The sequence below is a fragment of the Pan paniscus genome, chromosome 11 (genome assembly GCF_029289425.2).
Source record: "Pan paniscus chromosome 11, NHGRI_mPanPan1-v2.0_pri, whole genome shotgun sequence".
Classification (NCBI taxonomy): Eukaryota; Metazoa; Chordata; class Mammalia; order Primates; family Hominidae; genus Pan; species Pan paniscus.
In genome coordinates, this window is record NC_073260.2 from 116208675 (window position 1) to 116231829 (window position 23155).

Genomic DNA, 23155 nt, shown 5'->3' on the forward strand with positions numbered 1-23155 from the left:
AATAGGACGCTGGCAACAAAAAGAATGATGCTCATGTTGGCAATCTAAAGGATGTTGGAGTCCCTATCTAGAAAGTTCTACACTTTCGGTTTTCTCTTGTCAGCAGACACAGCGTCAGATAAAAGAGAAAGAATCCCACCAATTTCTTGCTGTTTGTTAGCTTTCTGGATTATCTACCTTCTTTCCCCACCCCACCTGCTCTACTTAGAAAGGCAGCTGACAGATTCTGGCTCAAAGCATTCCTCTTAAAGCCAGTTAGAGTCCTGATGACCTGAGTAAAGAGCTGGAATGGGAGGAGGAGATGCAGCTTTGCTCCTGATGACTTTGTACAAAGCCTCTCTCATTCTCTGCATTCATGTCTGTGGTTCTCCTGAGCTGGATTAGGTCTCATTTCTAAAGTTTTCAGAAGTATGTGTTAATCTCTGTTTACTAGTGTTTAGGGTCCAATGTTTGGTTTTTCTCTGTTCTTTATCAGCAGAATGTCTGGAAAGGCTGATGGTCAACTGGTAAATACCCAACATAGTTGTACTGGTTGTTAAAATATTGAACTGCATTGATGCTGGCTGGTACCTATAAATTATATTTTTATTGAAACATTGAGTCATCTAATGATACTGTTTGGAAGAGGTGACACTGGAGTCAAAGGCAACTGCTGGGCAGACCAAGGCAGAAGCAGAGGTGGCTGTAGGGCTATGTGGGGCACCCAGGTGATCCTCAGGAGTGATTAGGTCTGAGGTGGATACTCTGAGGACCCACCTCATGTGGGAAGAGCTGATATCAAAGTGCTACTTGGCCTTGAGAAAGAGGCACCTCACACAGTTCTGCTCTGGTTAGGACAAAGTGCCAGAAACTTGAGACTTAATGACTTTCAATTTAATGGGGGAAGTCATTGGAAAAGTTTACGGCAGCTCCCTATGTCAACTTCTGGCAGACACATCAAACAAAAGGGAATAACTTTTTTAAAGTTAATAAGCAGTTTAGAAAGTGTGCGAATGGTTCAATGAACTGGTAGGCAATTTTATGGTATGTAATTTGGTTTATTTTGAGAATAATATTTTTCAACTTTATGGCTGTATATATGAAAAGCTGCACTGGTGGTCAAATGCTTTAATATCACTCTCATTTCAAATATTGTAGTGCCTCTTTGTCCTCCACTAAATAGTGATTAGTAAAGATATAATAAAATGGGGGAATACACAAACCAGACTGACTGCCAGTTGGGAATAGATATAGCCAAATATTGATTGAGTGCAGAGAACTACACTGTTGTTAAAAGAGAATCACTGAGATGCTCTCTGTCCTTATTGTGGAAAATCAAGTATTCAATCTGGTCTTAAAAATTTCCAGAATAGTTACTATAACCTGTAGAAATAAATAGTTCAGCATTTATTTTTTCTGCCTACTAAAATTAATGAAATTTATCTAAAACTTTCCTTTATTATAGTCTCCCTCATTAAATGGGTATTGACAAAAGGGTACCAACATTTCCTTACTCCCAAAAATAACTGTGACTTGTGTTATCTAATGTTAGCCTGTTTGTCCATTCCTTACAGGATACTAATGCTTGAACAACCACTCTGCCCAAACTTACTAGGTACGAATTTAGAGTCACTTTCAGCAATAGTTATGGTATCCCACGTATCATTTTTTGCCTCTTCTAAGTCCTTCTTTGGCTAAATGATCTCGTGGCAAGTACATTTTGGATTAGCAATGCTAGAACCCTTTCGAGGTATCAGTTTGTTACAGTTGGAATTCTGATGCCTTGCCATGTTGCCATGCTCCGTAAGTCTTTATTAAATTGAGATGAGGAGGTTTTGTTTTCAGAAAGTGGTAGACAATTTAAAAATAAGCCAATCTAGTTAATTGATTATAAAGTTGGCTACCGCTCATTGAGTGCCTACAATATGCTGAGCACTCCCAAGATAAGCCATATGGGAGTAAAAATAGCCTAGAACGAGAGCCCTTCTCCCAAAGCATGTTCAGCAGACCTAATGGATCAGCTCCTACCAGATATTTGCAATGACAAGAGTTTTAAAAATAAATTTAAATATGTTTTATTATTCCATCAACTTGATTTTGATAGTTTGTCATGAAAAAGGTAAAATAAATTAATTCCATTGCATAAATTTAGCAATGGTCACCCTGTTCTTTCCGTAATTATAGAAAAATGAAAGCTTCACTTAAGGGTAATAACTTTGTGATAATAAAAAGAAATGCCTCCCGCAAATTTAGCCAAAAATCTGAACTGTCTCAGTTTAAGCTTCAAGTAAAGTTACTGGGTGATGTTTCTAAACCACAGCCTGAGTGACAAGTTCTGCTGTTCTTCTTTTCCACCTCTGAGTTGAACACATACTCTTTTCAGAAGACATTGGGGCCCACATAGATGAAGAGAATTGTTTGGAATCTCAGAACCACCTATTTGAAGAACAAGGAGGTTTAGAAACACCCCACTTAGTCAGTAAGGCTAATGGATTGAGGGCAGGGACTGGGTCTTATGTCACCTTGATGCCCCACAACTGCTAACACCTTGCTTTGCACCTAGAAAATCCTAAATCAATATCTGCTGAAATTAATAACATGTTCCTTTTTTTCACATTTAGACTGATTTAGGTAATTTATAACAACAACCCCACACACACAAAAATCCAGAATGTCATCAAACGGATAACCAATAATAGCTAGTGTTTGTTGAATGCCTGTTTGTGCCAGCCATTTGGGTTAAGTGTTTTAGGGGCATCACTTCAATCCCCACAATAGCTCTGTAATGCTGGAGACACTGTTCCCATTTCACAGATGAGGCGGCTAGACTTTGGTCCTGGAAACAGAGAAACAATTTTCCAGGCATCCAGGGACACTCTGCCTGACCTTCCATGAATCAGTCCTAAAGGCCGCTTGTATCCATTCTAAATCAAATAGAAAAAGGCAAAAAACCATATTCGTATTCAGTAGCTCCTGCCTTCTAGTTCTTATGTACTCAAAGGGAGCTGCCTTCATTTCTCATCTCACAATCAGCTTTATGTGTGAAGCCTAACAAATAGTAACTCTCTGTGGAAACACCTTATGATATTTTCTCTTAAGAAGACCGAGTAGGGGAAGGAAAGTTGTCAAAGGAAAACATTTTAAGAGAGGAAAATGGAGATAGTTCATTTATACTGGCTAATGAGGAAAGAAAAAATGTCTCTATTGTTCTCCTTTTTCTTTCTCACTACGTTTCATACTTGCTCCCTAATGCTGAAATCAGAAATCATATGTTTAGCATATGGCAAAAAAGGAGACTTAAAATAATATTTGTCAGTAACTCTAAGCCCTTAAATTCAGCCCTCCAAAATCAGATGAAGGTGTGCAGGCTACTCAGAGAAAGAGGTCGAGAAAGGAAGTACTGAGGTGCTTACCAGCAAAGGGAAAAATGTATTGCTGTCACTCTTCAGATAAGCTCAGGAAAAGCTTCTAATCCCACTGCTGAGGCCATGCGTGTGCATTTCCACATACGTTAGGATATTTATTTTTCATAAGGTCCTTTTGAGAAATATTTCCTGAGAGAAAATGGTAATATTTAAATATATCCCCTTTAAAAAATTGCCTCTGATTTTTGTGGTTGAGTTTGAAATGTTTATTTTTCTTTTGGTAAATACTAAAAATGCATTGTTCAAAAGCAACTTTTTTCTTCTTTTAGCTAGAAATTTTCACAGCGTTTACTCCTTAAAGTAATGCTTCCTGGTATTTTTTTTCTAAAGGGGTCAGAGTCTAAGCCAATAATAGCTGCAGTTTCAAACTTATTACTAGAAATGTAAGGATTAGTATAATTTTAGTTCTTCCTGCATCTTAGGAATGGGGAAGATTTGTAGATGGAGAGTCATTTTTCCAAAAGTTGTATGAAGGTTGCCTTCTCATTCTTTCCTTCATCTCCTTTTCTTACCTCACTAGAAGGTCTAAATGTAATCGAGTCCCAGTTTTAAAATATAATTATATTGAATTTGGTTCAGTGCATTGGACTGACTGTATAGATCATTTTGTTGCATTAATGTGCTGTTTTTGTGCATATCATAGTGTTATTTGTCCTCAGGGATTTCATTAGTTTATTTTAAACTGAAAGGGTTGCTGTCCAGCTGAAACTGTTAAATGATGAATTTGAGTTTCTCTCTTGAATCTTCAACTCAACCCATTGTTGGCATCTTTTTGAATATTACAATATGAGGCCTCCAGAGTTCCTCTTGTCCTCTGCTGGGAGACATCCACCTGACATCTATTTCATGGTTTAAAACAAAGCCTTTGGCATAATTTTTGTGATTTTTTTTTTCTCATCTATATCATGACTGCTGAAGTAGTGTTGGTTCTATTCAGATGGTAGCTTTTGCTAAATATGTCATCTGTGACCTGGGTTTTAGCTTATGGTGAAAGAACATATAGAGATGCCCATGCCTGGTCACTCTACGTCAGTATTCTCCTTCAAGAATTATCATTTCCCTATGTTGTTATCTCTTTGAGTCAGGGCAAATGATAGAAATAAAAAACACAGAAGGCTATTTTGTACAACTAGGAAACACACAAAGTATTCTTTACATCTTATTAAGGCAAAATTTTTGTCTTATTGTGGACAGTTTTTGTTTGTTTTCATCAAAAAGATGATGTTTGTCTGGTCTCAAAGTTGAAATCAAGGCATAGGAATCAAACCTTGTGAATTTAATATCTAGCTTACTGTATAGCTATAAAGTGCTTTTCTTTTTTGTCTTGTCTAGGAAATTCTGTACAGGATAAAACCTCTCCCTTTCTTAGAAGGGCCAATAGTTTCATGGAAAGAGCCTGAATTCTCAGAGGAGCAAATGCTATCTCTGTGAAAGAGAAAATTACAGTATTATTCACAGAATGTTACAAATACTCATATTAAACATAAAAGCAAATCATTATGTAATAATTGTATTTGCTGGACCAAAAAAATTCTAGTGTCTCTAATAATAATGCTTTATTGCCTTTGTTTAAATCCAAAGATTGTGATTTTCTGTTCTTTTTCAAATAGAAAGGTGTATTCCCTATTGTAAAATACTGCTAGGAGCTTTCTTTACCTAGAGAAATGTATTTCAGTTGGGTTCTCTTAAGAATTAGTCCCATTAAAAAAAAGTCTGACATAGAAAGGGTAAATATAGTCAGATCTATGGCCTTACTACAAAAATATTGTGCTGTGTTTGTTACTTTTCATTATACTTTTTAATGCCCAACAGACTCATTCAGTGAATTTGAGGTTTACTGCAGACTTGGAATTATTCTTTGTTGTGTGTTAAACTAATTAGGTTGAAAACTTTTTATGTGCTTTTGTTCCGCTTCACATAGAAATTGTAGATTATTCATCTTGGATGAATTTTAAATTATTTAAACTTTGCACTGTTAGTGTATGACCCTCTGAGACTCTTTTTAAGGAACAGACAACTCTTTTTCCTGCAGACATTATAGGTTTAATTTGCTTTGGATACAAATAACATTTATCTTGTGTTTAAAAAAAAAGCACATGCTTATGTTGTTTATTATACTTTGATAGATTTTCCAATTATTTCTACTTTTCTTTAAACAAGCATATTTTGAAGTTGTGCTTTTTAAATCTTGATGAAGTAACACTATCTTACCATGTAGTTTAAATGACAAAGTGTCATCCTCCCGATGCGATTCATAACGTCTATCCCAGGACAAATTTGTTTTCTCTTCAAGCTCACTGAAGTTTCAAATCCCTCTCTCTGTATTTTACCCAGCAGCAATCTGCAACTTATTTTTCTCCAGGAAAATTGAATCTGTTACTGTTTAGTATTCCTACCAGTTTGAAAAATGTGGTTTATATTGGCATCAGAGCAGTAATTTACATATTTTGGGATAACAAAAATGCATGCCAGAAAAAGATCAACATAAAATGAAGTGCAGAAAAACTGTTTTCCTTCAACAGCAACTCAAAGCAAAGTTAATAGAGAAATTGATGAGCATTTGCCCTGAATGTGTCACTTGTTTCTTGTAGGTGAAGTGTGACCAGTATTGGCCTAGCAGAGGCACAGAAACCCACGGACTGGTTCAAGTAACGCTGCTTGATACTGTGGAGCTGGCCACATATTGTGTTCGAACATTTGCACTTTACAAGGTTTGCTTTTCATTTTTTTCTCCTCCCTTTCCCTTCTCTATTGTTTAAAGAAAGCTTCTTTTGAGAAATGAAATCTCTTAAGGCTTTACTTAAATCTTGATCTCAATGGCAACAGTGAAGAATGAAATAAATCTTCCATTATCACTCAGCCATTTTTCTTCTTGTCTGGCGATTTATCAGTAAATATAAAACTCTTGCTCCAAATGAAAGTTTCAGCCAATGAAGAATAGATGAAGAAGAACTAGCTCTTCCTGTAAAATGTGATAGGAGCTCTCCTGGTAGTTAAACCTGAAAAATATAATGCTTCTCACCTAAGAATTTTGTCTTCCTGCGCAAATATTTGTCATTTACAAATAGCTTAGGGTTTCTATTTCCAAAGAGTGTGTCTTCCCAAAGGCTACAGGGTGGTAGAAAGGAATTAAAATAGCACATTTTAGCATTACCTCTTCCCTGTTATTCATCATTACCACCTGAGGCTTGGAAAACAGAATTTCAGCTGATATTCCTATTTCACAGAATGGTTCAAGTGAGAAGAGAGAAGTGAGACAATTCCAGTTCACCGCCTGGCCTGATCATGGTGTTCCAGAACACCCTACACCTTTTCTAGCTTTCTTACGTAGAGTCAAAACCTGTAACCCTCCCGATGCTGGTCCGATGGTTGTGCACTGCAGGTAAGAAGCGTTTGTTCACTTGCAGTCAGGAAACAGAAAGCTAAATTGACTCTCATTGGATGTTTTTGCAACTTCTTGACATTCTGGAATAGTAAATGTCTTCATAAATAATACAGCTCTCTTTTGGTCAAATGAGGCCTATGCTAACATCAATAGGATGGATTTGACATAGATGCATATTTCCCCTGGAGATAGTAGGTAGCTATGGTCCATTGCTATTGTCTTTTCCCAGTGAAGAGAAATAAATAAACACAAAATTAAGTGGGCACATGGCTATAAATATGTAAAACAAAAAATAACATGTGGGAGAATATTCTTAAAAACAAATTTGTATTGTTTGACAAGTTCTTGTGGGCTGGACTGATACAACCTTTTTACTATTTATAGGGGAAAAAATTACTGAACAAAATAATAATATATCATACAAGCTTTAGGGAGACTATCTTATTGCTTAAAGATGCCTTCTGTACATTAGTAATATCAAGTCTCATGACAAATCACTAATTTGATTTTTAAAAATGTATTTAATAGAATATATACAAGTTCTATAATTTGGAAGAAGTCGTTTTATGTACTCAAAGGTAATAAGTTGTATTTCTCTTGAAATGTATAGTTTGTATTTTTTGCTTAACTCTAACAGCTACATCACCACTCAGATTGCGATATATATAAATGTTTATAGATTTTTAAATATTAAGCTGATTTCTTCCAGTTGTTTGAGTGCCTCTTAAGTATCATTATTAGCAGACTACTCAAGCTATCTGGTCAGAGTCTATCTATTACTATATAAATGTATAGTGCATATAATTTCATGATAGTTCTTTATAACCTGAGAAATTCAAATATGAGAAAATATTTCTTCTTCCACAGATAAGTAAAATAGAAGTCTGGGAGTATAGGAAAAACCCAAGAAAGCATCTATCGTAAATCACTTCTATCGTGACTTAATACCGTCACTCTCTTTCATACCCCATATTATACTATAATATAAATATAATACAGTAGACCCTAGAAAAGGAGCTAGTTTTTTAGAAATGGGGTCAACGGGTTGATCAGAATAAAAGCAGTGAAATTCACCTAGCCAAACCATGCTACAATGCTCATTGTTAAACAATGGGCTGGCAAATTCCAAACAGGATAAAGTTTCTCTTTTCCAGCAAATGTTTTCCTAGATAAAAACTAGTAATAACATTACCTTGTATTTATGGAGAGTATTTTACTAATTTCAAAGCACTCCCCTATGCTTTATTTTGTTTGATGTTCATAACAACAGTATGTTGGGTTAAGAGAATTATGTCGTGTCAAGAGAAGTGAGAGGCTACAAAGTTTGCTTCAAGTACTGATAACTAAGAAGGTGATGGCATAATCGGCCTCAAGTCTTATCTAGATTCTTGTTTCCCTACATCCAAGACAGGGTCCTTTGAGGACTGGCCACTCCAGTTGCAGTTTTCTGCATGATTGTAAAACATTAAAAATTATTTTTAATTTCAGCAAGTTGTTTTCCATCATGAAAGTAGACTTCTGGTTCTCCTGCCTTTTGGTTTTAATTCAGGTGCTAGTTTGATCAGTCTGTATGCTCACAGTTCTTTGCAGGCCTCAAAGAGCCAATGTACCTGATTATATGGTGCCTCTGCTTGGTCAGAGCTGACCTTGATTATAAAAATCACACATGAAACACATGAATTGTTTTCAGATAGATAGAGTTTGGCCAAAGGATAGAGAAACAGAAAATTTGGTCTAGCAGAAGAAATGTTGCCCTTATATGCCTAATGGCAAAAATACGGTACACACACACACACACACACAGACACGTGTGTAATTATATGTTTAAAATAATAGGAACAAAAATTAGAGACACATAATTTGGGAGTTTTCACTGAAAAACAGCATGATGATTTTTTTCACATTGCATTTCAAAATACAGAATCTGTGCTTTCTCCAAATGTTCTTCCCATTTCCGTAAATTAAAGTGGAGGCACTAGAAAACTGAGATAGATAGATAGATAGATAGATAGATAGATAGATAGATAGATAGATAGATAGATAGATAGACAGACAGACAGACACATACACACATACATACATACATACGTAATTTTTAAAATGCATTTCACCCTCTGTAGATTATAAGCAAGGTATGGGTTTCATGCTAGGCACCGTGACGGATACAAAAATGTTTGCAAGCAAATAGCAAATATGAGAGATAAGATTAAATAGCTGTAATGCCTTATTTTGGGAAAATACACACACACACACACACACACACACACACACACCCCCGCATCCATGTTATGTTAAGCCACCTGGACTCACCTCTGAGAGAGACAGGCTACTCAGGAGAAATAAGAAAACAAAGATGAATGTGCTGAGCTAATAGCTGCTGACATTTGGAAGTGCTGTGCCTGAGGCTCTGGAGAAGCTGCTTATTGAAACAAACAACAGAAGAGTAGGTATATTGGTGGAAGAAATTTGTTAGCAACTTCAAAACAATGAGGGAAAGGAACTGCATAAACTGAGCTCTGTGAAATAATAACCCATAGGTAATTTTACATGTCTGGTAAGAAGTTTTGGCCTCTTTATTTAGGAGGGTCATGTCAACATCGTCAACATCTATGTTATCTTGAATCCTTGAGTTGAATACAAGCTAAGTTAAAACTTGACAGTATAATGTTTTGTGACAAAGCAGCAGATTAAAGTCATTCTTAAATGACAGTTATTTGTGTAGCATCCCAGAAATGCTAGTTTAGAAACCATTTCTGAGCAGAAAGAAACTATGCAAAAAGCCACAATAGCCATGTTACAAAGGGATACTGATCACGGTTAATCATGATCATGTTACACATAATCACAAAAAATAGTCTGGAAGGTAAATACTGTATTTTGTGTTTCGATTTCTTTTATTATGTACTAAACTTTTTTTCTATATTAAAGAAGTAGTGACAAAGTAGATCCAAGCCTTCTGCCCAATATACCCTGTGAGAATGGAGGAGGTTTCAAAGAAGTCAGGTAGTAGCCCAAAAAAGGTCGGGCTGGCGGTGCAGTACAGAAAAAGGAAATTATGGTCCTCCAGTGATTCTGTGCCATAATTGGACTAAGACAAAAATGAGCCATTAAGTAAAAGAAATTCTAACAATCAACAACAAAAAAGAATTTTAGGGATAGCCTAGTGCAACAAGCGCAGACAAGGCCTTGGAAGGTCAAGGAGGACAGAGTCTACCAGATTTCTAAAAGAAAGAAGAGACCGTCTAGTTCAAACAGGCAAGCAAGGAAAGGCCAACTCTAGTTATCTATCAGTTCATACAGAGCATAGAATCTCAACATTGAGAGTACGCACTCTGGAGAGATAGACTGCCTAAGTAAAATGTCAGCTTGTTTACTTACTGGCTGTATGCCTTTGGACAAATTATTTAATCTCTGTTTCTTCACCTGTAAAATGGGATAACGCTATAGCAATGAGAATTTTATAAAAATTAAGTAAGATGACATAAAATAGATACATATAAAGCACTTGAGACAGTGCATGGCATATAGAAGTATGCAGTAATTTTAATTATTAATAATTATTCATTACTAAGTACCTTTTAAAAGCTGTATGTATATTTAGAACTCTGAGAAGAAAAATTCAACCTGAATTTGGATATCATCTACGTAACCTGAGCCATCCATTTTATTAAATAACAGATGTTTATAAACATCCAAATCATTAAATGAATGGATTTTTTCAAATGTACATATTTTCTACTATGGCAATCCCATAAGACGTTTCTCAGTGAGAGAGAACATGTTGATGCTATGTGTTAGAGAGGATCATTTATAATAATACATCTGTTTGTATAAAGACCTGAGAAACCTTTCAACCCTTAAAATGATGCTGTTAAAGGAACTTAATGCCGTTGTCCTTGATGCCTTCAAGATGAGGTCTGAACTGCTTATCATTGCATTCATGCCCCTTTGTAATTTAGGCTGATCTCACCCTTCGCACCTCATTGTTGACTCCTTGGGCCATCTTCTGATAGCTACACATTCCAAATATCTTCATCTCTGGATCTCAGCCAAAGATATTTATCTGGTCTAGAATTTCAACAATTCCCCTTCTCTACCTGATGGTGTTCAACCTTGATGCATAATCCTACTTAAATAGCATTTTCTATTTGTATTGCAGAGGTTGCAAACTGGCTTCAGATGGTTTTGTTGATATACACGATAATTTTTTAAAAATTTGAGCATGAATTTCTTTAAGCTGGAATGCACTATCCAGTTTTGCAAACCCTTCCCACTACCTATTATTTTATACACATTTATGACATTGCTTTATCTTGTAGACATTTGAGTTGTAACTCTGGAGAAACATTTTAAGCTTATTCCCCATTTCTCTTCCCACAGGAAGAATTAAATATTCTGTAAATTCTCATAGAATAGGTTCACACTTTGCAAGTTTAGCTATATGTGTGCAGATCATACGTACCTTGAGATCTCAGAAGGCATGAGTAATGGCTTATGTACATTTTTACCCCCAGCTCTTACACCTTAGCAAGCACTCAATAATTGCTTGTCCAGGTTTGTTGAATTACATATGGCATTTTAGTAATTTTTACAAAAATAGTAAGAGTTTCAAGGCTGGACTGATTTTTTTGGTTTGTTTTTTCACCTTAGAGACTATATTTTTTTCCCTTTATATTGGGGTATTTCTTTATGAGAGCTTAATTTTTAAATTGCCTTTGCCTTACTTATAACTATTTCTGAGTTCCTTTTTCTACTACTCTACATTTCATGTTCTTTCCCACATACCATCTATTCCATGATTAAATTTAGACATAGCTCCCCATTTTGTAGCAATACTAATAGTTCAGGATAGTTGAGCACTTACTCAACATCAGATAATCTTTCTTGCCAACTGAAGAGGCCCTGTCGTAAGTGCTTTATATGTGTTACTGCTTTTCGCTTCCCGTGGTAATTTACGAGGAGTAATTTTAGTCTCCCATTTCACAGAAGAAAAAACAGCAGAGGCCAGGTAAGATCAGCTTGCTTGCCTGAGCTCATACTACTAGTGGTGGCAAGGCCATTGTGTTCCCCACGTTGCATGGCCCTATAAATCAGGCAGATTCTCCAGACTTTAGGTCCCATGATGGTTTTTAGCTCCCCTTTCTGCTGTCCCTTTGGGGGCATTATTCTGATTTCTCTGTCAAGCCTTCCCTGGTGACCTGGTCAGAATGAGCCACTCCTTCCTTTCTGATTCCATACCACATTGCTATATTCTGGCCTTTCTTTCACTCTTTCTAAATCAAAGGCAATTGCTAGCATGTGAGTCTTTTCCATTCTTTAATCACTTGAACATAAATAATCACAATAGCTACCAATCATGGAGCCATTACTGTTTTCCAAGTATTACTGAGCAGTCATTTAATCCAGAAAATAGTATATTTTGCTTGCAAAGAGCATTACGCACAGGGAGGTAATAAGTGATTTGTTCAAGGTCATACAGCATATACATTTCATCCTGATTTCAAAGTCCATGGCCTGTTTACCCATCATTATATCCAGTTCTTACTCTTCGTATTGCAGAGACCACCTAGTCCCTTATACTTAGCTCTTTACTGCACATGTGTAAAGGTTGTCAGATATTTGCCATTATCTCTTCACAGCACATATATATATATGTGTGTGTGTGTGTATATATATGTGCAGTGCATGAATAGAGACATATAGTATTGTTTTTATCTTATTTATAAAATGTGATTTTGGGGCAGAACTTTCTATTTATTAAACTGAGATTTTCTTAGAGGTCATGGATTACATTTTCCTATATCGTCTTAGTCTTCCACTTAGAAACTAAGGCCGTTTTGTTCCACTTTTGAGCCTTGTTCCTTATGTTGTTTTATAGAATAATTTGTGGCTTTATTCTAAACCACATATTCTATAAAGACTATATTCTAGTACCAGAGGGACATGACAACTGATTTGCTCTAAGTATTTGCATTTGTTAGGAATGAATACATAGGGAAAAAGCTGTAATTTCAGTGAATCAGTTATAAAACCTTGACCCATGATACTAAATCTTATGTCACATTAACTCTTTTTAAGAGAAAAGGAAGACTTTTTATTCATAAGAGAAACATTTATTTATGAAAAAAATTGAAAAGGGGATAGATCACAACTCCTGAATTGATCTTCTAAGTGAAACAGTCTCAAGGAAAATAAAATAAGCTTCCTGAGTATCACTTAAATCTATCACAATCATAGAATCAAACCACTCTTCAGAACTCGAAGGAATAGGAACTGCATACCAGATAGAGAGCAATAAGGTCCTAGAAGCACCAACAGGCCACTAAAATGGCCCAGTAAAAAAATCAGATGCCAGTTTGGGGTTGTAAAAACTCCTAAGTTCCAATCTTCATAATACTTTTTGACTTTGCATATGGAAGCACAACTAGGAAACTATGTAGGCCATATTCATAGCATAACCATGTACCCCTAAGCCCAACCCAATAGTGATGAAAATGGCCTTTTCAAAGTCAAAAGAAAGATTTTGGAAAGCATTGCATAAGAGCATAAAAACAAAAGACCTTGTGATCCAAAGAAGCTAAGAGTGCTGTGGAAAATTGTTTAATACATTTTTAACCATTCATTCTAAATTCCATTTTTATTCCTTCTAATGTTCCATTCAAATGTCTCTTCAGATCAAAGACCACAAGTATTGCCAAAGCATGTGATAGTTTTGAGATGCTGACAAACGTGAACCATAGACCCATGTTTTCCTTAAAGCTGGGGTTTATTTTTGTGTGTAAATTAAGTAATAGGAGATGCTAGCCTTCTGTAGATGAAAGGTAGGATTGTTAAAAATGCCAACATCTCGATAAGAATGGGTGGAGTGTACAAATTATGTCCTTATTTATGGAAACATTTTAAGGTAAGGAAAAATAATTATGCCATGTGGAACCCATTATGCCAGATTCTGTTTTTATACACCAATAATTCTGTAGAAGAAGCAAATGCGTAGTTTATGAAACAACATAGTGTTAAAAACAGGAGGCTGGGTCTTCAGTCTATTGATGGCACAGTCCTATGATAGAAAAATATCTTCCTTCTGCCAAAATAGTTTAAAAGTAATGGAACCAAAAAAAAAAAAAAAAAAAAGCATTAAAAGGAATTGCATAGTGTCCCCAGTAGGTATAAAGTGTAAAACTCAAAATGGAGAAGTTGAGGTGCTAGGAAGAGCACTCTGGCTGCCTGATGAAATGCAGAATTTATTTGAAAAGAAGCATAATAGATATAAATGCAGTGGAAGAGAGGTGAGGCCAATAGTAATACAATACTATCTAACTTCAAAATCATATGTCAGGTCTATATGATGAAGGTTCCTTCAAGGGCCACTGAGAACCTATCACCAATCCTGTTCCCATTTCGTGCCTAAGAATAGCAACCAACTCACTTTTGTGTTGTAAGTGACTGTTTACAGAGCATCTCCCCATCATCACTTATTTTATTTGATGTTTATGATAAGAGTGGCAGATGTGCATTATTACTTTCCTCACTCGCCAGCTAAGGAAATTGAGACCCTGAGAAGTTAAGTGATTTGCTGAAGAAAACGTACTTAACTAGTAAGCGGAATCAGAAGGAGAACCCCCTTTCTGATCTATGTGTATATTATACTGCCATTTTCCATTTTGCTCAATGTGTATCCTACAAATGGGGGTAGAACTGTCCCTAACCTACAAATGAGATGGCTCCTAGCACATAGAGCTGCTCTTAGGAGCCAGCATTGTATGGTAGTGAAAACTGTGCAATTGAAATTGTTCTAACAAACAGAGTTCAAATCTTAGCTGTACTATTTACTACATCTGTGACCTCGAGCACATTAAACAATCTTTCTAAGACTCAATTTCCTGATCAGTAACGTGGGGATAAAAGTGGTATTTCTTTCATAGTATTGGTTTTAAAGATTAAATAAGAGCTGTGTAAAGTGATTCATTAGCCTGTTACATAGAAAGAAGTCAACAAATGTTTACAGTGACTGACTTTTAAAAATTATTGTTTTACCTCACAGTTAGTTATTTAAATTGACTCTGTTAATGTCCACAAAGAATACTATTATATTTTCTGGACTGGGAGTTTGAGTTCTATGTAATTGTTGATTCAGAAGAGTAGAAAACATGTGCATGTATACATTAACATAGAAGATGGGTGGCAACTGGAATATTTAACACGGAAAAATGTGTTAAGTACTGTTATAATTATTTCATTGCACTAAAATAAATGCTTTGCTTATTAGAACCAATTGTTTCTATAAGCAGGGTTTCTTAACCTCAGCAGTTTGGACATTTTAGATCTTAGAATTTTGGCTATGAGAGCCGTCCTATACATTGTAGGATGTTTAGCAGCATCCCTGGGCTTTGCTCACCACCCTCACCTCCCTTCCCCCACATTGTTACAATAAAAACATGTCCTAGGCATAGCCAAATGTCCCCTTGGATATAAAATCGCCCCTACATGAAAACCACTGCTTATGGTAATAAAACTAATTTTTAATTTTGGCAGAATTATTGGGTCCAAACGATAACCCACCTCGAAGCTTTTAACTTTAAAAAAAAATGCTTATTTGAATGCAACTCTTATTTTAAATATTTGGAGAACTTCTTTGTGAGACTTACTTTAATTATAACCTTTTAAAGCATACAGAGAACTAGGCTCATTACTTGAAAAGAAATCTAACAGTGTTTCTTACCTTGGTCACCAACCATACAAACCATACGCTTGGCTCCAGGTATCTCTTGGCACTAGAAAAATAAATAAATAAATCCACCTTCAAGGACAAAGATGTGCCACCATTACTGGATTCAAAAGAACAGGCCGTAGGCGTTTAACTCTACTGCCAAAAAGGAGTTCCAAAAATATTTTTGCACCATGGCAGCATTGCATTAAATCTTTGTCCTCTCAAAGTGGCTAGTTTTAAGGGCCATGCTCTTTGGAGTTGATAAATGCTAGTCTTTTGTGCTATGATATTAGTCACATTGCTTCGTATTTACACTTGGTATGACGTCCAGCATTTTGGCAGTTCCAAACAATAAGCCCCAGGAGTGCCCTCAAGTGGCATATGACTTAGTGACTGTCCCTTTCTCCTTGTTTAATGGAGGCCAAAGATAACAGATGAGATGAAGGGAAAGAAAGTGAGTCATAATGTCAGACTGCCTGCTCAAGCTTGCAGGTTCCTGAAATTCTTTGCCCTTTGATTTTTGAGGGTTCAGATTTCTGGGACAGCACACTTATTTTTAAATCACAGAAATTTACCAAAGATAAGTTGCTTGTGAAAAACTTAAATATTTTTCGTTTTTTGTTTTTGTCTCCTTTCTTTCAAGGGACATGAGCAGTCTTGCTTTTTCTGTCTCTCCCCATCTCACCTCCCTCGATACCTCTTCCACTTCCCCCCAAAATTCTTCTCTACATTGCAGTTCATCAAGGGAGAGGCAGCAGTTAAGTGTTTCATCAGTGCACAGTGGTGCTTGCTGAGTGTATGGTTTGTCATACCTCTAGTATATTAAAAAAAGAACTAGATAAAATGAGTCAGGATTAACTGTGACTCTTCCATTCCGATGATAAACAGCCACTTGCTCAAATTTCATTTAATATCTGAAAGGGAGAGGATTATGAGAATTATGATTATTTTGAGAATATTTCTTTTCTCTCTGTTTTTGTTCATTTGTTTTGGTGTTGAGCATTGAATCATATTTTAAAATACTATAACCGTATTTCTGTTTCTGGTACACCTGTGTGCCATAGGAGTTGGCAGAACGGAGGGTATGTCTATCAGTCAGTTAGCATTGCTACCTACAAATACCAACCCAAAACACTGTGGCTTAAAACCACAGTAATTTGTTTTTTCTCGCAAGTCTGTGGGTTGACTTGGGGCAGGACATGGATCTTCCGCCTATCTCTCCTGAGCTCTTTTTCTCAGTCAGCTTGAAGGGCTGGGAAAGCCAAATGGGGTCTCTCTTTCTCCCCAAGGCTTTTCATCCTGGTCCAGTGGGCTCAGGGTTCTGAGGACATCAAAGGGGAAGCTACAAGGCCTTTTGAGACAATTGCTTTTGCTGCATTCCTTGGTTTAAAACAAGTCAGGGGCCATTGCAGATTCAAGGAATGGGGAAGCATACTCCACCTTTTGATGGGAAAACAACTCATTTATGACCTCATTTATTCTACCTCTGAGTGCGACATTGCTGAACCTTATTTACTAGATTGGTGGAACTCTGCTCTCCATGCTCATCAGCCTGGCTAAATACAATATGAATTTCCCTCCCCAGGCTTGATGAGAGGAGCCAAGCCCCCTAAGCAGACCCCAAAATACAGGGTTTATGAATAGTATGTGAAATAGGTAAGACAGTAGGAAAAAAGTCCATTCTCAAAAATGCATTTCATAACTGCTACCTGATTACTTCTGGTAAAATATTAGCTTGTGGGTAGGAGAAACTTGTGCTCTTAACTCTCCTTACATCCTAACTCAAAAATATTTTCTTTACATCTTCCTGTAATTCAAGATTTACTGGGGCTAGTGGGCCTCTTTTTGAACTCAGAAACAGGACTATGATTCATTCACAGTGAATCATAGTTGTGGAAGGGACATTTCCAGGCTCTCAGACCACTTCCCCTCCTGCAGCCTTCTCTTTTTTTAATTTTTTTTTAAAATTTCAGAGTTGAGTTGAGAAAACAAAATTAGGCCAGTGAGGTTGACAGCTTTCCCATAGGCTTCTGCTGGACTGAAGTCTTCAGACTGCTGGTCTAGTATGTTTTCCACTGCAGTATGGTCCTTAAAATTTTGTTCAAATCAATTTGATTAAAGGGTCCCTTAACATTTTCTAGATGCATTAGGAAAATAACCAGAAAGCACCTGTATAATGAGGGGAAGTGTTATGTTTGACACCAAGATGATTGGAGTAGGTAATTTTGACACATTAGACCCAATTAAGCATCCCAGATCTTCAAGCCCATGAATAATGGGAAGAAAGGCTGATGGGTAGCCAGGGAGCACCCTGAATGCACTGGGTACCAATTTGGTCAGTGAGGCTACCGCAGCAGAAAATCGTAGAGCGATGCCAAAGGGAGATGGAGAAGATGTCAGAGATAAACTTGTCCTGCCTTGCGGCAGTGCCTGGAGCTGTGATGGTGGAAACCACTTCAGGCCACTAAAAATTACTTTACACGCTGTCTTGGCAGGCCCTGCTCTGGTTCACAGTGGCTGCCTTGTGTATCTGCCGCTCCCGTTGGAGTGCTAGCCTGGCTGTGCCGTGGCTGTAGCATGAGCTTTTTAGTGTCGATATGCTTGGGAGGCCCATCAGCTACAATTTCCTCATCTCAGGCTCCAGTCAACTGCAGCAGATGCTATTGTTACCTCTTCTATTGGATAAAGTAGGAAGCAAAGAGAGAAAGAAATTTGTCAATATTGTTTTTCTGCTGGAACCGAAATAAAAACTGTGTGTGGTATACTGTCCATTGATAACCCATGTGCCAAATCTCCATTTTGTGTAACACGCTTATATAAGACTCTGCTTCTGTATTTCTTAACGTAATGTAAATGACCTTCTTGATTCCATTGTAGATGTGTTACAATTATAGCCATTCAGATTTCTCAATTTGGATTTGTGCTATTTCTTGCACTTGCAAACCCTTTGCTTCTGACCATGCCATCTGCTGGAATCATTTATATTTCTTTCACACACTCACAGTGTTTGTTATATGCCAGTATTTAGCTGTGTAAAACTCTGAAATATTGTATATAAATAAACAAATGTTTAGCAAGTATTTTCAAACTCTTTGCCTTGATAACTAGCATTAATAAGGTACATTTGTGTTTCTAACGTAAGTACAGCTGCCGAGAGAATTTCTTGTTACAGAAATGTATAAAGTGACACCAAAATCAGAAGAGAATCCCTTTTGAAATAAAAGCCTGCATATGCAAGCAGTCTCTGTGCTGAAGACAAAGTAAATGATGATGAATTCAGCTAGCAAAAATTTCTTTTTGGATACAAAACATAGCTGGGGGTGGGGGCTGTCTGTCTTCAAACTCTCCTAAGTTGCTGGACCTTCCAAGTTATCCCATCAAACTTTTGAGCCCCAATAGGACATTGGTCCGCCTGCAAAGGCTTATTAATTTCTTTCTCACTGCTCTATTCTGATCACCCAGTTAAGTGCAATGTGAATTTCCTTCACAGGACTGGATGAGAAGAGCAAAACCCCCAAGTACAACCCAAACTAAGGGTTTTTTGGTCAATCTATAAAATAGGTAAGAGAGGAGGAAAAAGGGCCTTTTAATTTTTTTCAGAACGGCCACCTGATCTTTTTTGTTGTTGTTGCCATTTTCACCTGGTTGATTTGCTTTTTCCTCTTGAATCCCTAACTACCCCTAGATGTGTATAGAAGAGTTGTGAGTTGGAGTGCCTTTTTCTGTGATTTTTCCCTTCACTGCGGTAAGGCTCCTCTTTGTCACTGAAGCAGAGCTTATATTGAGATTTGACCTATGTGTTGTCTAAATACAGATTATTTGAAGATGCTGGGTTTTTTAAATTATACTGTCCTCCAAGCTAAGAGTGAATACTGTAAATGAATGCAGAAGATAAATGTATATAAGATGCAACCTCAAATGGTCACAATGGTAAGCCTCCAAATTTTATCAAGAGCTAGGGTTGTTGGATTTTTATATGGACAAACAGAGACCACGAATGGTCTCCAGATATAATCTATGTTTTACACATGCTCAAAAACACTAGTAAAAATCAAATACTTCCTAAAGCAGTAAGCAATTGCATATATAGTAGGCAATTTTAAAATGTTAAACTGATAAATCAAGCTCCTGGATCTTTAAATCTTCATTTTAAGTGTGTCTTAATAAAAACAACTCTGAATCCCATGACTTTCACTACATACTTAGCTTTCAGGATCAAAAAAATGATAATTGTAGAAATGTAGAAAAATAAGAGATATTGGATAAAACTGTATGATCTTGTGCAAGTCACTCACTTGACTGAAGTTATAGCTCTGTAGAAAGGTAGAGAACAGTCTGGTCATTTGCCAATGGCATCTTCTCAGAGGAAAACTGGATAAAATCAGATAGATTAAATGCTTGTTTACTTTGATGATGATTATGATGATGGTGATTGGTTTTCTAGAAATCTGTTTCTTTGAAGAAACAACTTTAGTCCAAATTTTGGTTTATAGGTGGTCAGTCATTCTTCACATCCTAAACTCTCACTTTGTCAACCTGAACCAACTCCAATTCTAATCACTTGGGCAGAGGCTTTCTCAATCTGGACTGATGCTTGCTACTTAGATTTGAAAAACCATAACCAATCATGTTACAAACCACAAAAATCCTCCTCTACAATCTATGGTTAATATTTCATCCCTCTTTCGTGTGTCTGAAAATGATTGACCTGGTTTCAGACTATTTTCTCTCAGGTACTATAGTCTGAAATCCATTTGCTATCTTGGTTCAATTAAACTCAAACTTATTGGTTTGTAGGGTACAATAGTAAAGCTACAAGCTTAGCAAAACCTGTTCCAGAATTTAGTAAGGAGCTCTGTGAATGTAGTCCAGTTACAAGAGATAGGTATGTATGCCTTTGTTGTTGTGTTTATATTTTCTAAAGGCTTAGGAATAAACACATCTTTAAAATCTGAGATAATAATTCTACATGTAAGTCATTTTTAGAGTGAAGCTTTGTGGCCTGCATACTGTACAAAGGTACAAATTCCCAAGGTGGTCTTCATACCTCTTGCTGAATTCTTTGCCTGCATTTCTGCATGGGCAATCTTATCAAGTCACATGGTTTTCTGCTAAAGCTTCACCATATCACAGTTTGGCTATGGCCTAAGAAACCAGTAGTCCAATCCTAGCTATTGGAAGAAGGTGAGTGGCTCTGAACAGGATCCTCTTTGTTATTTCTGCCCTGTGGGGGACTTCTTTACATTTAGAAAGTGCTTTACCTTAAGCAGGAACAAAGGAGGCTGTTTTTTCAGAATTTTTTTTAGTTTGGTCATTTTCAAACATACCCCAAAGTGGAGAGAATGTATAATGAACCCCCAAGCATGCATCACACAGCTTCAATTATCAACATTCCAGGCAGTGTTTGTTAAATGGCAATTCATTTTCTGTTTTTCAAAGAAACTCATTACATAACTGCCATTCAACATCTGAGATTTTAATAGCCTGGGCAACCTTATCTCAGGTAAATATTCAATTTCCATGGACAGAGGTAGTGTAAAGGGCATTTATTACTGCTTTCTCGACTCCAGGTTGAGTGCTCCTAGACTAGGTGTCCTATGCTGTTATAATCTGATACTTAGACTGCTTTTCTACATCTGAAGTCTTTTATAGCATGAGGTTTCAAAATGATTACAGAGTATTAAAACCACCTCCCTCTTTGGAAAGCTTGTACCCCAAATTGTCCTTAGCAACATTTGGCTTGCAGTCTTTTAAAATTTTCACTCAGCCCCTTTACTTTTAATTAGGCTCAGTTCATTAAAGCCTCCACCACTGCCTGTTATTTGACATTCTAAGTTTCACATTCCCCTGCTAAAACTTTTCTTTTAATCTGTGAAAGCAGAGCTAGATTTAAAATGTTCTGCTACTTCATTGAGAAGAAAGAAGAAAATAGAAAAAAATAGCAGTTTTACCAATCTAAGTTTTACAAATCCGTATGTTGACCATTTAATCTGACCCATTCATAATTGGCATACATAATTCACACCTATTCTGGGTTATAAGAAGTATGAGAAAATCTACAGAAACAGAAAAAAAGGTTTGAACATAAGAATGAAAATCACTTAGAAAATTTGGGCTATCTCATCAATATATGTGCACATTGAATCATGGATTATTAATTGATGCAGGGGGGTGAATTTCTGTAGTCAAATAAGTATGGGTAAAAGTAAGTTAAACTGGTTTCTTTACAGCAGGGTTTCTCAACCTAATGCATTGTGAGCCTTCAAGAGGAAATTTATAGAACTATTTTTCCCCCCTTGGAATTTCTCTAAGGACTCCAGGAAGTGCTATCATAAAAGAAATGTTTCATAGCCTGGATAATTTGGCTCACAGTAATAAAACGAGATGATGAACTACTAAGTGTAATTGGCTAATCAATTAGCAACATTCAATAAAATGTATATATAAATATAACCAGTAAATATTTATTACAACTTCACTGTGCAAAACTGTGGGTTATAGAGTATGGTATCTCCTTCAAAAAGCTTAATCATCATATATGAAGAGATCTAAAGCAATCAAGACCATTCAGAAGAAACCTTGATCTATATGTTCAGTTTAGACTTGATCATTTAGACAAAACCTCAAGTGAAGCAAAGAACCCTAAAATGTATGTATACAGTTGACATTAACCTCAAATGCATAACTGTATATTAGATTCACCAGTTTTTAAAATTTGGGACTAAGAACTCTTATTTGAGTATGACCAATGATTAGCAGATTTAGTGTTTTTAATATCGACAGCAAACAGTATTTTGTTTCTAAAGTTAAGCAACTTTAGAATCCATCTAGATGTTTATAAATATTTTTCCATTTACCTGCAGTTGTGTCACCCTTACCTAATTCAATGGTACTTTATTGGCTGTGACGGGACACAAATTACTTTTACGTCTATCTTTCCAAAGTAATTAACTTGGTTTTTACAGAAACAACTCATTTATTTTGTAACTATATCTCGTCATTTTATCTAAGAATTACATTACTTAAATGAAATGACTGATTATTTTTGGAATAAACATGATGACACCACAAACATTCTAGAGCCACAGACAACCTGGAGAGTAGCCTCCTAACAAACGTTGAGCTGACCTAGTGCAGTAAGCAATGGGGGGAGCTTTTTGGAGGAAAAGGAAAGCTTGAGTTAAATTGGTTAAATGGAAGTCAGATAAGACCATGCATATTGATAGCCATATGCCTAAGGAAAGGAAGAAATGATGGAACAAACACTAAGTGGTACTTGAGATAAGGGGAGGAAAACAGAACTTTGACACAAACAAAGCAATGCAACTGAAATACAGAGATTTTATTTTTGTCTCTGTTCCTGAGTCTCTCCACCTGTAAAATGCAGGAGAATGGCTTGATGGGTGGCTCAGAAACTTTAGCAAGCACCAGAATCACCTAGGGGCTTTTAAAAATTCAAATAGCTGGCCGGGTGGGGTGGCTCACGCCTGTAATCCTGGCACTTTGGGAGGCTGAGGCAGGTGGAGTACTTGAGACCAGGAATTCCAGACCAGCCTGGGCAATACAGTGAAACCCTGTCTCTACTAAAACTATAAAATTTATAATTATTTTATAAATTTGGTGGCATATGTCTGTCATTCCAGCTACTCGGGAGCCTGA

At 36.5% G+C, this 23155-nt stretch overlaps 1 protein-coding gene across 43 annotated transcripts in view; it reads left to right on the plus strand.

Annotated features, from left to right (window-relative positions):
- PTPRD (protein tyrosine phosphatase receptor type D) overlaps nt 1-23155 on the plus strand; it is a 2308100-nt gene that overhangs the window by 2240180 nt on the left and 44765 nt on the right. For all 43 annotated transcript variants that reach the window (XM_055092146.2, XM_055092147.2, XM_055092152.2 and 40 more), the window contains 2 exons: nt 5996-6115; nt 6632-6786. In XM_055092146.2, the coding sequence (XP_054948121.1) occupies nt 5996-6115; nt 6632-6786 (275 nt within the window). The remainder of the gene's footprint in view (nt 1-5995; nt 6116-6631; nt 6787-23155) is intronic.